Consider the following 16,703-nt stretch of genomic DNA (forward strand, 5'->3'; position numbering starts at 1 on the left):
TTCATTAAATTTATTTACTATACCTCTATCTTTGGTGTACATGCAAGTAAACTTGCACCTCTTCTTACTCTCAGTTACCCTAACACGGTCCATCTATTTGTTCCCTAGGCTGCTGCTCGTTCCAATAGCAGTGCAAGAATCACTTTGGTCTCTGCCCGCGGCTACTGTTAATCTTTTAGTCTGTGAATCCCCCCCAAAAACTAGCAGTTTTTTGACCCACCTAAGACTGCCTCGATTCTTGCGCCCTTTCTATTTAAATGTATCTCATCCCTGTGGAAGCAGTCTCTCCTGTTAGCAAGCACAGACCATGCTGAATAAAATTCTACCATCCCATTGTGTCTGGGCAGAATTGCAGACACTTTCAAATTTAACCCCAGCTTTTTTTCAACATTGACCTGTACTTGTTAAGTATATCTGCAGATCTCTTACCCTTAGTCATTAGTGCCAACGTGTACAACAATATCATCCTTTGTGCCCTTAAAAGATAACTGAACTACGTCATCAACATTTGCCCCTGGTAGACATGCCATCAGGATAATGACTGAATTCTGATATAAAGCTAAAGATCTGGACAATCTTCAGCTTGGCAGATTATAATTGGCAGTAATGATTTTTGGGGTTTATAGATTAAGAATGTGGTGTACTGTGGTGTCGCAACCCGTGTGTTTATAAGCATGAATATATTGCATGTTTGGCTCTATACAGTGGCAGATAGATTTCTATTGGATAGAATTTGAATGTTAGGATGCTTATTATATCAAATATTCGTCTTCGGCAACACTGTTCATAATAAAGTATTAATAGAAAACATCTGGTTCTGTTAATTTTGTTGAGCAGTGTATTTAGGTATTCATCTGTATGACAAGTAAAATTCCAACGTGCATCTTAATAAGCTATAAACACAAAAAAATCTTTACTCATGCCTTAAGTTCATTTGTCACAACTGAGGATTGTCCAGAACTTTAGCTTTATATTATAATTCAGTCTTTATCCTGATAATTTTCAGCATTGGTGCTTGGTTTCACCTAGCAGATAAATTTAAGTTAGAGCTATTCTCAGTCCAATGCTGTACGCTCTTAGTTTCTGTCAGAGCCTGCAAGAGATTTCAACAGCTGTTCTTCAGTTGCTGTTTAGTGGATTACCTTGGATATGCAACTGGACTAAACAGGGCTGTTACAGGCTATGCAAAAACATTAAGTAATTTCTTGTATCAGAATTAATTTAAACCAATGAATTTCTTGTTCAGAATTAATTTACACAATGATATTAAAAAGAAGAAAATCATCTGGAATGAACTGAGCTGGATATCATCATTCTTCTCTTTCTTGGTGATTCCCTTCTACTTCTGACTCTTGTTCTCTCTCTCTCTCTCTCTCTCTCTCTCTCTCTCTCTTAGGGTAACTCAGAAAATTTTTTTGGCTGGTGCAGCATAAGCCTCAGGCTTCCTTGCACCATATGGCTAATAATAATAACTTGAAAATGGTCGGTAAACAGGATGGGACAGGTCACTCCATACAAGTTATGAGATTTTCAGTTCCTGATGTAACGTTGGTGGTCAAAAAGGAAAAAAATCTCGTTTCTCCCTCTACATAATTCATTTATTTTAAAGGAACATGGATCGATTAAGGACAAACTGCTAACATTAGGATTTCATATGAATTTATGTTCACATGTTATACAACTGCAACTTATAACATAATTTTAAAGCATAGCTAGTAGTTTTAAAACCATACTCTGAAGACTACAGAGATCGGCCAAATACTTCAACTGCTTAAATATTTCAGAACTTTCTGGCCATTCTGGTTATATTACTCCACTTGTAAAATTAATGCTCTATTAGATCCTAGACTGGACTCATGGACAGACTTGCATGAATTCAACAAATTTCATGGTCTGCTAGACTTTTAATAGATTACCTTTTGGATGGCAACTGGACTTGTCTACCTTTAGATATCGTTCTTCAATTTAGTCATTAGCAAGGGCACATGACGCAAGAAAGCAAACTTATATAACATCAGCCAAAAAAAAAAAAAAAAAACACACACACTTCACATTTCATCCAGCCACTCACTCCAAATGTTTATCTAGTTCTGCCTTGAATCTGTTTAAGCTATCAACTTCTATGACAGACCGGAGTTTGTTCCAGCAATCAATCACCTGTTGGCTAAAGACAAACTTCCGCACATCTATCCTACAACCGTCTTCCCTAAATTTATGAGCATGCTCAAACCATTCAAGGCTTTATAAACCTCAATCAGATCGCCTTGCAGGTGCCTAGTTTCCAGACACTGTAATTTGCAAAACTTAAGCCTTTCTTCGTAAGAGCAACCCTTTGTTCCATTCACTAATCTTGTTGCACTTCTCTGTACTCGTTCCAGCAGCTCTACATCCTTCTTGAAATGAGGCCTGCAGACCTGTATACAGTACTCAAGGTGTGGCCTGACCATTGCCTTATACAAGGGAATAATAACCTCCTTATCCCTGCTAGAAAAATTCCTATATATCATCGACAATACACCGTGAGCTACTCTTGCAGCCCGTCTGCACTGCTCAGAAAACTTCATATCTGCCTGCACAATTACCACCAGGTCCTTTTCATTCTCTACCACTGTCAGTGTAGTACCACAGAGTTGATACGTTGCTCTGGGGTTGCTGTTTCCCATATGTAGTACTTTAGATTTGTCAATGTTAAACTTCATTTACCACCTCTCAGCCCATCTCCTCAACCTTTCCAGATCCTGTTGCAGTTGCATAGCGTCAGTAGTGTCCTTATCAACCCTGCCAACCTTTGTATCGTCTGCAAACTTGGACATTAAGATTGATATACCATCAGCAATATTATTTATAAATACAGAAAACAATAATGGACCCAACACGGAACCCTAAGAGACTCCACTAATAACATTCGTCCACGATGACCAGTGTCCATTGATTACAACTCTCTGTCTTCTCCCCCTCAACCAACCCTTTATCCATAGCAGCAATTTGCCTCCAATGCCACACTGCTCCAATTTGTGCAGCAGTGTTCCAGGTGCAACAGTATCAAAAGCCTTTCTAAGATCCAAGTATATAATATCAAAGTTATTCACTGCATCCAGTTCTTTTGTGATTGCATCATATATCCAATCAAATGGGTCAGGCAAGACTTTCCCTTAACATAACTATGCTGTGTCCGAGCTATAACTGAAGTCTCTTTTCTAGCTGAGCCTGCAATGCTTTAACCAGTGCCTCCATTAATTTTCCTGGAACAGAAGTTAATCTCACAGGTCTATAATTACTTGTGTCAGCCTCTGATCCTGCTTTGTGAATTGGGGTCACATTTGCACATCTCCAGTCTATGGTACCTCCCCTGAGTCCAAAGAAGCTCTCACAATTATGGCTAAGGGTTTGTTTACTTCCTTTGGTGCCTTCTTTAATAAAACTGGATAGATCCCATCCACCCCAGGTGCCTTTCTTGTATTTATATTCAACAATTTCTCCTCCGCTTTACTCTCAGTTATTACAAGATTATCTAGCCTACTGCCAGAGTTGAATACACCTCTGGCATTCCCCTCACTGAATAACTCCTCATGTGTGAATGTCTATGCAAAATATTCATTTAGTTTGTTAGCTACCTGAGCAGGATCATCAACAGTTGACCAATCGATATAAAGTGGACCAATCTGATTCATCCCTTTCGTTCTAGAGTTTACATAAGTAAAGAACTCTTTGCTGTTTTTCTTTGAATCCCTTGCCAAAATTTTCTCATAATCTGCCTTCACCTGCCTAACCTCCTTTGTATCTTGGTTACAGATCAACTTATATCTATCATAGGCTTCTGTGTCAAATGTTAATTTATATGTATCCCATGCAAATTTTCTTCTCTGCCATATGTCTCATTATTTCATCTGACATCCATTTAGGCCTAAACTTTGAACAAGATTTTTTAGTTGGTATGTAAAGCCTAGTAGCTTCCAAGATAAGTTCTTTGAATGCTTCCCATTTTGAATTTGCTGTTGGCAACATCATCAGTTGGTCCCACTGTATCGAATTTAAATACTGTCTCAGTCCATCGTAGTCGCCTTTACGAAAGCAATAACCCTTCCCTTTACCCTTGGTGGTAGTTTCCTCTTTGTGTAAATCCCACTTCAGCACACTTCACTGCCACCTAGTGGTTCCTTTATCTGCAGATTCTTAATGCATGAAGAATCACTACTGATAATCAAATCAAGAGTATTACTCCCTCTAGTTGCCTCCCGAACATGCTGTGTAGAAAACAATCATCCAATAAATCCACCAAAGCCTTGCTAGTGTGTAAGTGACCAACCCACAAATTCCAGTCGATATCTGGAAAATTAAAATCCCCCATTATAAGACTCGCTGATTTACTGGGCCGCTCTATTTCCCTGTACAGTTTTTTTATTATACTCATCAGAGTCATTAAGCCTATAGCACACTACTACTCTCAATTTTGATCTCCTAATGCTTATGTAACACCAAACTTACTCGACACTGCACTGTCCAGCGATGGACTGGCTTCACTTCCTTGGATTTTATGTGTTTCTTAACTAACAGCATAACCCCTCCTTCCTTCCTATGGTGTCTATCCTTTCTGTACACATTATACTCCTCAAATTCCAGTTCTGCATTCCTTATATCTGTGTGACACCACGTCTCTGATATCCCAACAATACCCGCCTTTGATGCTTTGAGCAATACCTCAAATTCATCAAATTTATTTACCAAACTCCTAGCATTGGTATACATGCAAGTATACATGCAGCTGTTCCTACTCTTAGCTACCCTAACACAACCCATATGTTTACTTGTACCGCAATAGCTCCCAGCAATCTCTGAAATATCCTGCATCTTGTTTTCCAGGCTTCTGCTCATTCCAATAGAAGCACTGCAACAATCACTTTCACCTCTGACAGTGGCTATTGTATCCCCCCAAACTATCAGTTTTCCGACCCACCTAACACTGCCTCGATAGCATCAGCAAATATTCTTGCACCCTTTCTATTAAATTTATCCCATCCCTGTAGAAGCAGTTTTTCCTTTTAACAAGTACAGACCAGGCTGAAAAAAATTCTACCCCTTGAGCTTTGCACAATCTTTCCAGGGCCGAATTGAACGACAAGGCTCTCATCATATATTCCCTCCTATAGTATCTGTGCAGAAACAATAGGAGGGAGTACATGATGAGACGCGATATGAGGGAGTATATGATGAGTGCCTATAGTGTCTGGGCAGAATTGCAGAAACTCTCAAATTGAACCCTAATTCACGGCATTTTTTCAACAGTGACCTGTACTTGTTAAGTAATTCTGCCGGTCTCCTACTCTTAATATCATTAGTGCCAACGTGTACATGTATATCACCTTTTGTGCCCTTAAAAGATGAAATCCGCTCTACAACGTCATCAACCTTTGCTCCTGGCAGACATACCGTGGTCCTGTTCCACCTATCCTTTTTACAAAGCATGTTCCCCGTTTTCCTGACAGTAGAGTCACCAAGAACTAGTAGTGCCTGTGGGACCAGCGCATTCTGCCTTGGGGCTTGCCGCTGTGTTGCGTGATAACCAAGTACAAGCTCTGGCGTTGATGTGGGCATCTGAGAGCTTGATGGGCCCCTCAATTTAGATGCTTTGAGGGCATCCACCCTGTCCTTCAAGCTCTCATATAGGCCCATAACGACGCTATATATTTTTTCAGTATCTACGAGTTCCGGTTATATAATGTCCGTATCAAGTTAGGTAATAATTAATATTGTAACGTTTGAAATCTAAGTCGTTATATGATTTAGCTAAAAGTAGAATTTAATTTACAACGAAATTTAACAAAATTAATAGATTTTACTGAATAATTGACAATATTATATTATATACTGTACTATACTGAGCTTAAGCTATATAGTTCGGGATATTACGTTATGTCGTATAACAATGGCAACAAGTTACGAACGAAAGCTTTTGTAATTGCCTCTGTAACTAGTCGCTGATGGGTGTCAGGATCCGTTGTCTGCATGATATTAGTTGAAATATGTTGAGCTGAGTTAGTAAGGGAATCCTTAAACAGGTTCACTCCGCCTTCTTTACAGCATATCTTTGTTGCATGTACCGGCCTGGTGGTAGACCATCCGTCTCTCACCGGTCAATCTGCGATGTGCTGCGTCAGAAGTCTCTTGGATAGAGTAACGTCTATGGTGGACTCCCATAATGTACTCGAAAATGTTCATAGGTTATTTGGTCTATTTACCACGTTTAGCGCACTGTTTGCCAGAAACTCCTCCATCATTGCGCCATTTCCAGCACCCCTGTGCTTCGGTGTCTCACTGATTTTAACAATTTTAACAACTCACAGTAACTTCATCTTCCCACAGGAATTTGATTCTTCATCAGGAAGCCATGGACGGTCCCAAGCCCGGCTGCGAAAGGAGGAGGGTGGTCATACTGCCGAAATGACCAGAACCGGGAAACCGGGGAAACTAGGCAAGAAACCGCATGAAATTCGGAACAAGCTCTTACAACAATGTTACCGCATCCGGGGTAGCCGATGCGCCAGCACTGGGGACCCAGGGTACTGGTGTGAAGTGGACCACTGGCCACAGAACAAGCTGTTATAACAATGTTACCGCATCCGGGGTAGCCGATGCGCCAGCACTGGGGACCCAGGGTTCTGGTGTGAAGTGGATCACTGGCCACAGCAATAAGCTTACTACGCCAAAAAGGACAATTAACATTGGCGAATGGAATGTTCGAACGGGGCACCACGTTGGACAAAAGGAAATCATTGCCCAAGAACTACTTAGGTGCAAGATATCAATCGCGGCATTATCCGAATTAAGGCTCACCGGGTCTGGAACGATGATCATCCAACCACCAGCACCTAATGAAGCGGTTATGCTATTCTATTCTGGTGGTGAGAAACGAGAAGCAGGAGTGGGCTTTATGGTCGATGCTCAGGCCACCAGTAGTGTGATCGCTTTCCAACCAATATCGGACCGCCTGGCAGTCCTTACTGTCAAGGGCACCATCAAGACCCATATTATCTCCGCCTATGCGCCAACTGAGACTAGCCTGAACCCGACCAAGAATGACTTCTACAACCAGCTCCAACATACGCTGGATTCAATTCCGCAGACAGAAGTGATCATCCTCACAGGGGACTTTAATGCCCATATTGGCGTGGACAGATCTGGTTGGGAAACAACAATGGGCAAGTTTGGCCATGGGAAGATCAATGACAACGGCTTACGTTTGTTGTCCTTTGCCGCATCTAACAACCTGATCATTGGAAACAGCCATTTCCAGCACCCTCAAAAACATCAACTTACATGGCGAAATCCATCTGGCAAGGACTCAGCAATCCTGGACTACATTTTGATCAATGCCAGATTTCGCTCATCACTCATGGACGTTCGTGCCATGAGGGGACCTGATTGCGGATCTGATCACTACCTCATCCGGGCTAAGGTGCAGCTCAAATTACGGCATGCAAAAAGATCATCTCGGTCAGCCAAGCTGGACTGGAGGCAGCTAATGAATGCTGCCAACAAACAGGCATATCAGATCGCCCTATCCAACCGCTTCGAGATGCTGGCCGTGCCCGAGGATATAAATGAAGAAGAAAAGCAGATCTCTGATGCCATCCTGGAATGTGCCAAGCCCCTATGTCCACCTGCCCGACGTCGAACGCAACCATGGATTTCAGACGAGTGCCTCGACCTCGTGGACAAACGGAAACAGGCAAAGTTGGTCGACTTTGAACGGTACCGGCAGCTAAACCGAGAAGTCCGACAAAGAATGACAGCAGAAAGAGAAGCATACTGGAACCAAGTGGCAGACGATCTTGAAGTGGCGGCATCCAAAAACGAGTACCGCACTCTCTACCGCACCCTCAGATGTCTGAGTGGAAAGACCAAATTGACTAGTGACAACATCAAGAATGCTGATGGGACCTTCGTGCGATCACCATCCGAACGCCTGCAACGGTGGAGTGAATTCTTCAAAGCTTTGTATAATCACGACCCACCTCAGGGACCGCCAGCAACAGCACTCTCGATCGACCCCCCTGAGGTCTCCATGGTCGATGTTGAGCCTACAGTAGAAGAAGTGAAAGCAGCCATACAATCCCTGAAGCATGGCAGGGCACCAGGAGTGGACCAAGTCACCACAGAAGCGATCAAAGCCGGGGGAGATGTACTGCTTCGCCGACTACACTCACTCCTCAAAACCATCTGGTGCACTGAACAAATTCCGTTAACATGGAGGAAAGCCATTATCGTACCGATCCACAAGAAAGGTGATAACCGGGACTGCAAGAACTACCGTGGCATCAGCCTCCTTTCCATCATCGGAAAGGTCTTTATGAAGATCATCCAGTCAAGACTGCAAAAACATCGCGAGCAAACCAGTCGAGAAGAACAGGCAGGATTTAGACCCGGGCGAGGATGCTGTGATCAAATCTTTGCCATTCGTCAGCTGATGGAGGAGAGGATCCGGTGTGGACAGCGAACTGTCATTGTTTTCATTGACTTTAAGTCTGCTTTCGACTGTGTCCACCGGCCTGCCTTATGGAAACTACTAGAGGTTGAACATGTACCTCGAAAAGTCATCACACTCCTCCAAACTGCATACAACGGTTTAACCAGCCAGGTGCGCATCCAGAACGATTTATCAGAGGAATTTACCATCCAAACTGGAGTCCGCCAAGGGGATGTAGCCTCCCCGTTGCTTTTCAACATCGTGGTTGACGCCATTATGAGGCAAGCATTCAGAAACAGACAGGGCATACAATATGACAAAGATCACTATGTGACTGACCTGATGTTTGCTGATGATAGTGCTATCCTTGCCGGTAACGACGCTGAAGCCACGGACATCCTCTACGACATTGCCCGCATTTCCCGGCCATACGGTTTGAAGATCAATGCTGGTAAGACAAAGGCCCTGACAACAGATGGGTCGCAAGCCACCATCTATCTCGAAGGCGTCCAGATCGAGCAAGTGCAGGACTTTAAATATCTTGGGTCGCTGGTCCAGGAGAAGAAAGTTGCATCCACCATGGAAATCCACAGCAGAATTGGACAGGCGGCCACTGCGTTCGCCTCGCTCAAATGGTGTCTGTGGAAGAGGACCAACATTTCCACAAAGACTAAAATCCGACTCTTCCGGACTTTGATCCTGCCCATTCTTCTTTACGGATCGGAAACATGGATTTGTCTCAAGTTAGATTTGAACAAACTTGAGGTATTCCAAATGCGATGCCTGCGGCAGATCTTGGGCATCTCTCTTCGCGACCGCATCACTAATGATACCATCCGCGCCAGATGCCAACAGCAACCAACCATTGCCGACCAAATCCAGAAGCGAAGGCTCAGATGGTTTGGCCACGTATGTAGAATGGGCACGAACAGAATACCATCCACACTCCTTTGGAGACAACGACCCACCCAATGGAGCATCCAACGGACCGCGCCTAGGAAAACGTGGGCCAAGCAAGTGGAAGATGACTTGATGAGCCGACGTCTCGACCTTAACCAGGCCAGGACTGAAGCCATGGATTGTAAGGTATGGAAGAACATCACAGAGCAAGTCCGAAACCCTGCGGCACCTACAGCAGCATACTGGTTGCGTGGCCAACCGCCTCCCCCAGCTGCCAGCTAAGGACCAAAGAAGAAGAAGAAGCGCACTGTTTGCCAGAAACTCCTCCATCATTGCGCCATTTCCAGCACCCCTGTGCTTCGGTGTCTCACTGATTTTAACAATTTTAACAACTCACAGTAACTTCATCTTCCCACAGGAATTTGATTCTTCATCAGGAAGAATATATCTTATGTGTTACTGATTTGTGATCCATCTTCCCCACTGTTGGCATCATTTTCTTCCTTCTTATATAATTCTCTATAGTAATCTGCCATTTGAATTATTCCTTCTCTGCAATTTATAAGTGTTCCATCTCTATTCTTCAGTTTCAGTATCATTAGTCTTTCTGAATTACTACTCGGAGCTGCTGATTTAAGTGCTTTGTTTTCCCTTAATGCCTGTTCTACTTTTCTTGTTCTCTCTGAGTCTCTTTCTAATGGCTTTGAATAACTCAGTGTACTCAATTTTGCCCTTTTCAGTGTTTATCTTGCTTTTCATTTGTCGTATTTGGGTCATCATGACAGGTGCTAAGTGTTTGTCTTTTAACGCCAAGTGTTTCTTGACTAATTTTTTCTTGTCTGGATTTCTTTTTACCTATAGGTTTCTTATGCTTTATCACTTTCAGAAAGTTGTAGTTTTCCTCGTCGACATCTTGGTCCTGAGCAGTCTGCAGAAGCTCAAACTTGTTCTTAAGTTCCAGTACATACTGCTTTTTCTCCTCGTCTGTTATCTCAAAGACCTTGGTATTATTTACTCGAGTCAGTTTTTTGCTTTCTTTTCTTACATCTACATCAAGTGTGCATCTTACCATTCTGTGAACACTTACAACCTTGTTATGATCTTAACAATGATGTTATCTTATCTTCTGTTAGTGAGGATGAAGTCGATTTCAATAGAAGTCGATTTCGTAATACTTCCACCAATTAATATCCGACACCTGTCCTATTTTCAAAGTCTGTTAGATCATGTCCTTTGGCCATGTCCCTCAAGGAATTCGTACATATCGCATTCCACAAACATGTAGAATCGTTAACATTTACTGGTTCTCCTTGCGACACTTCTGCCCTCGTTTCAACCAGTAATGGTTGAAAGCTAAAACACCGTTTCATAAATGTGTTGATTAGACAATCCATAATATACACAGAGTAGTAAGGTTATACTTTGTAATACTATGAAACAAAATGTTCTTGGGATATTTATCGGCTACACCCCTTGCCCATAATTATATTCGTTTCAAAATCGAGTGAAAATGAGAATATCATATAAGATCAGGGACTGAAATGGAAAATTTATCGAAACGGAATCTGGTAAATAAAATATCTTATTTTTAATAATTAAGTAATTATATGACATTACCAGTGTGTGCGTGCGCTGAACCAGTATCACTTTCTGATCCCTTTATAGATGAATTGTCCTGGCGAGTAGCACAGTTGATATAATCACCGTCCTCCCGCACCTGGTGGAAAAGAGCTGAATTTGAATCCAATGATGGAAGGACGCGTGGTCTCAGACGTAGATAGTATGGTCCCCCCCCACACAGAAACTGGATTTTATCTTAAGCAAAACAGGAAAATCGACCAGAGAACACTCAATTTACAGACACATTACATAAACAGGTATATAGAAGAAATTCTGGGTAACTCTCATAAAATAATTTGAATGTTTTTGGGCTTTTTGTACAGCGTGGCGGAATTGGTAGTTTTTTCGCGCATGGTCGCAGGTTCTTTTCTACCAGAAACATGGGTTTTCACCCAGCAATATATATATATATATATATATATATATATATATAAAGGAGGACACTCACGCTGGTTTGGTTTGGTTTTAATGAGGGTTTATTGGCACAAGGGGACATACACGCAACTACAGACTAATACAGTAACGTCCTACACGTAGCCTTATTAGACGTTTTTGCGTATACACACAATATTCACACACCTAATATTCACCTTAACATAAGATGACCTTTACTTTAAATTCCGGAAAAATTCCTTAGTACTCTTTCCTCAATTTTGTCTTAAAAACACGGTTTTTACAGGCTTTATTATTATTATTATTATTATTAGCCATATGGTACAAGGAAGCCTGAAGCTTATGCTGCACCAGCCAAAAAAAAAAAAAAAAAAAAATCCGAGTTACCCCCTGAGAAAGAAAGAGAGAGAAGTACAAAGGAATCACCAAGAAAGAGAAGAATGATGATATCCAGCTCAGGACCCTGGGTTTGCCAAGCCCATACTCACCAGATGTGAGCCCCCCCCCGGGGGTTAAATGAATATGTTTAATTTCTTGCCTTCCTCATTCTTATTTCTGGATGGCTGCTAATCCTGACACATACTTTACGAAAATTGTGCACTGTATGCAGTTTTAATAATTAAAATTGGCCTTTTTCGTTAAAGGTTTTTCCATCCAAAAGTAATTTCGTTAAAGGTTTATTCATGTTTTGTCCTTCAAAACTAATTTAGATTTAGAGGTGGCGCCATTTCTAAACCAATGATAAATATATTGTTCGGTTTTGCTGTAAACGCGTGATATGTCACATGTGTTTTGTGTATCTTGAGAATATGTAATATATATGTATTATTTTTAAAATTTAGGAATATTTTCCCCAATTTCCTTTAGGTAAGGATTTGTTAAGTATGTCGAAGTTGGTACCAAAAGTAACGTTAGCGGATGGGAATCAAATTCCAATTGTTGGTCTGGGAACTTGGAAGGTAAGTGATTGGTATTAGTAATTTTATTTGCTCCGTAATTCAGCAGCATATGAGCGCACACAGTGCTTTTAAATATTCTTTTAACACCATCACAAATTTGCACATGCCGAAGATAGTTCTAGGTAATCTTGCAGTTTAATGTCGGGAGTCACGGTCAGCTCGAACCCGTCGTATTCTGATGGAGCAGGTCCGATTTGACTGAGCATGCGCGCTACTCTATCTGCCGATCTATACTGGTAATTTAAAGACTCAATGTACAAGGCATAATTCCATATGGCTTTAAATTAGCGGTAATCCTCCAGTCATGGTCACCGTTACCTCGCGAGTCACCGTCAGCTCTAACCTTTCGTCAATCGTATTCTGATGCAGTTCCGGCTTCTCAATGAAACTGTAATTGTGACGGAGCATGCGCGGTGCTCGCCGAATTAAAAATAATGAAAAATAAGATCTTTTTAGTTTTTTCATGTACTTTTAATCTGTTTTAAGAAAGAATTTGGTAATTTTCTACATTTTCCGAATTTCTATATAGTTTTAACGCAAGTTACTATCAGATCATAAGTTACTATCAGCTCCGACTTCACTGAGCATGCGTGACGCTCACTAATCTGCCGGTCTATGTTCTGGCAATGTACTTTGTACTCGCAGTAATATATATATTTTTCTTTTATCTGTATTCTGGGAAAATAGGTATTTCAACGCGTTTTCATCAGAAAGAATAAAAAACAATTTTCAGGAAGTGGCTGTTGCAACTTATTGTTTTTTTAATAACCATTTGATTTTACAATCAAATTCTTATATAGTCAGGAAGTTTATTTGATCGAGATTCAGAAACGGGTACCCCTTCCAGACTGCTAGCGATACGGCCGTGATTGACGGGTACTGACTCCGCCCATTGTCACGTGATCTCCTTAACGGACGGAAACATCTGGCGCGAGTGCCACGCGGTGAGTGTCATGTTTAGGTTATGAACTTCGCTGTTTGAAATGTCACGTGGTGTTAATATTTGATTACAGTATTTAATTTTATGGATGCATAATTAAAAACAAAAAAAAAGAAGTTTGGTTTTGAAAAAGGCTGAATAAGTTACAAAAATAAACGTTTTTCGTGACATTTGAATAAGTCGGATAGAGCCAAAAAGAAGAAAAAAAAGGGGGCTAAGGCAATTTAAAAGGAAATTTCGCGAAAGAAAAGGAACGGCAAATGAACAATTGTAAAAAAATAAAACAAATAAAAATGCACGTTTTTCTGTGCTATACTTTACGAGCATTAACAATGAGATTGGCTGAAAAGAATAAAAAAAAGGCAAAACGGTAATTTTTAAGGAAATTTCACGATAGAAATGGAACGACAAATCAACAATTTTTATTGTAGATCAACAACAATGTGGCAAATCAAAAAGAAAAATAGAACAAACGGGAAATGGCAATAAATAGCATAGAAAGTAACAAAAATGTACGTTATTCGGGGATCGCAATATGTTGTTATTTGGCTTAACGACACAAAGGCTACTGAGGCCAAATTGTATCTGCTCATAGTTTATTTAGTCGAAATATACCACTGTAGATGTTAAATTAAATACTCCTATATAGGCCAATACGTTTTAAATATATTACAAGTTCTTTTATGTTTGCTTCATTTCCCAGGATATGAGTTAAATCATGTGAGAGGTTCAACCTAGAGACCGACTGAAAAGTGTTTGACCGTATGGTTGAATATAGGGGACAATCAAAGAGGAAATGCCTGACAGTAAGTTGACTGTCACAGGATGAACACTGGGGTGGATCTTCTCCCAGTAGCAGGAACAGATGAGTATGATGAGTGTGTCCAATTCTGAGTCTTGCCAGTACTACTTCCTGTCGTCTGTTTTATCGAAAGTCTGAGAGCCACAGCTTTAGTTCTTGCTTTATCTGGTAAAGTTTATTGTTGGTGTTACTTTTCCAGATCTTGTGACCAGTTGGCGTAACTTGCTTTGCGAATAACAAGCTTATAATCAGTGTAAGGAACCTGAGGATGTTCTGGGATAGCTGGTTGAGGATTTTTAGCTCGCAATATGTCACGAGACATCACAAAAGCAGAGCTGAAATGAAGAAAAGGAAAAACTGCAATTTTTTTAAAAAAACAAGGAACAAAAATTCACACTACATGCAACAACTGATTCTTCTCGCCCGTGCATTACTAGACTGTTTTGTGAGCATTAACAACGAGAATTGCTGATGTGAGTGAACACACACATGCTTCTTCTTTTTTAAAAATTTTGGTGGGGGCTGCCGTCCCCAAACCCCCGCTTTCCCCCCACAAAATCAGAGCTCAAATGAAGAAAAAAAAAAATTAGTATATTATTTGTAACAAAAATTAACACCACATGCGACGCCTGATGACTGGACAATTTCACAAGCACCAACACTGAAAATTGCTGATGCCTGTCAACAGAAATGCTAAAAGGACAGAAATCTCTTGCTTTATCAATGGAATTATGTTTTCTAAATGAGCCAACATTTTCTCAATAATATTTTGCAGGAATAAATCACCCAGTTGAAGAGACACCTATACTTAACTAAGGCAAAGCAAAAAGTAAATCACAAGCAATTGAATAATCACTGATAAGTACACGATTTCACGCTGAAAATTGCCGATGCCCGTTAACAGAAATGCTAAAAAGACAGAAAACTACTCACCTCATCAATCGAATTATATTTTCTAAACAACCCAACATTTTTGAACTAATATTTCACTTGAAAAAATCACCCAATACAACAGACACCCGTCTCAACCACGGGAAACCAAAAAGTAAGTCACTAGCAATCGGATATGCAAATGGGGGGATTTTTCCAGACCCATGTTTCTGTGGGGACTCCTGCCTCCACACCCCGATGTACGTATTATTCAACCTTTTCCGAAACCAAACAACTTTTCTTTTTTTTGTTTTTAATTATGCATCCATAAAATTAAATAATTGGCTAATCAAATATTAACACCACGTGACATTTCTAACATCGAAGTTCATAACCTGAACACAGGGAAACATGACATGGGTGACACGGTGCGTGTCACCCGTGTCATGTTTCCATTTTCTGTCATGTTTTCTGACACGCACGGCACTCGTGCCAGATGATTCCATATGGTCAGGTGATCACGTGATGCTGGGCGGAGTCTCCACTCGTCAATCACTGCTGTGTCGGCGAGTCTAGAGAGGGTGCACCATAAACTAAATCTTAGCCCAAATATATTACTGCGAGTATGTAGTACATTTCCAGTATTAGACCGGCAGATATTGTTAGTGTCACTCATGCTCTGTGACAATTCCCAGCACATACCGGAAGATATGAGTGTCACGCATGCTCAGTCTGATAGTAATTGAGCATGTGTGATGTTCATGTCGGAGCTGATAGTAACTTGCGACCTGGCCATGATGCGTTAAAAATATAAAAAAATTACTGAAAATGCATTAGCAAAGGCACGTGATGCAAAAAAGCAAGCTTTTATAGCATCAGCCAAAAAAAAAAATCCTTTATTTCACCCATCCACTCGCTCCAAATGTTTGTCAAGTTCTGCCTTGAATCTATTTAAGCTATCAACTTCTACAACAACAGATGGAAGTTTGTTCCAGCAATCAACCACCTGCTGGCTAAATCCAAACTTCTGCACATCTCTCCTACAACTGTCTTTCCTCAATTTGAATTTATGCCCTCCCAGGCAATTATTCTGAGCAAGGAGAAGAATCCCATCAACATTCAGCATGCTCAAACCATTCAAGGCTTTATACACCTCGCAGGTGCCTAGTCTTCAGACACTGTAATTTGCAAAACTTAAGCCTTTCTTCTACTAATCTTGTTGCCCTTCTCTGTACTTGTTCCAACAGCTCTACATCCTTCTTAAAATGAGGCCTCCAGACCTGTATACAGTACTCAAGGTGTGGTCTAACCAAGTGGATAATAACCTCCTTATCTGTGCTAGAACAATTCCTGTATATCATTGACAAGACACCATGATCTACTCTTGCACACCTTCTGCACTGCTCGGAACACTTTATATCTTCCTGCACAATTACCTCCAGGTCCTTTTCTTTCTCTACCACTGTCAGTGTGGTACCACAGAGTTGATACTTTACTCTGGGATTACTGCTTCCCATATGTAGTACTTTACATTTTCAATGTTAAACTTTATTTGCCACCTCTCAGCCCATCTGCTCAACTTTTCTAGATCCTGTTGCAGCAGTGTACCGTCATTAGTGTCATTAGCATTAGCATTAGTAGAGGCATTTGATGCAAGAAAGCAAGCTTATGCAGCATCAGCCAAAAAAAAAAAAAAAAAAAAAAAAAAAGTAACATAAATAAATAAAAATAACCACTTCCACTTCACCCCTCTGT

The 16,703-nt window shown here is 40.9% G+C and overlaps 1 protein-coding gene across 4 annotated transcripts in view; it reads left to right on the top strand.

The window, feature by feature from the left end:
- Positions 1–12,132: 12,132 nt before the first annotated feature.
- LOC150081770 (aldo-keto reductase 1B-like) overlaps positions 12,133–16,703 on the top strand; it is a 182,544-nt gene continuing 177,973 nt past the window's right edge. For all 4 annotated transcript variants that reach the window (XM_090379631.1, XM_090379630.1, XM_090379635.1 and 1 more), the window contains exon 1: positions 12,133–12,336. In XM_090379631.1, the coding sequence (XP_090235757.1) occupies positions 12,262–12,336 (75 nt within the window). In that variant the 5' untranslated portion in view covers positions 12,133–12,261. The remainder of the gene's footprint in view (positions 12,337–16,703) is intronic.

Source organism: Mastigoproctus giganteus, chromosome 8 (assembly GCF_048544385.1).
Source record: "Mastigoproctus giganteus isolate SK-2022 chromosome 8, ASM4854438v1, whole genome shotgun sequence".
Classification (NCBI taxonomy): domain Eukaryota; kingdom Metazoa; phylum Arthropoda; class Arachnida; order Uropygi; family Thelyphonidae; genus Mastigoproctus; species Mastigoproctus giganteus.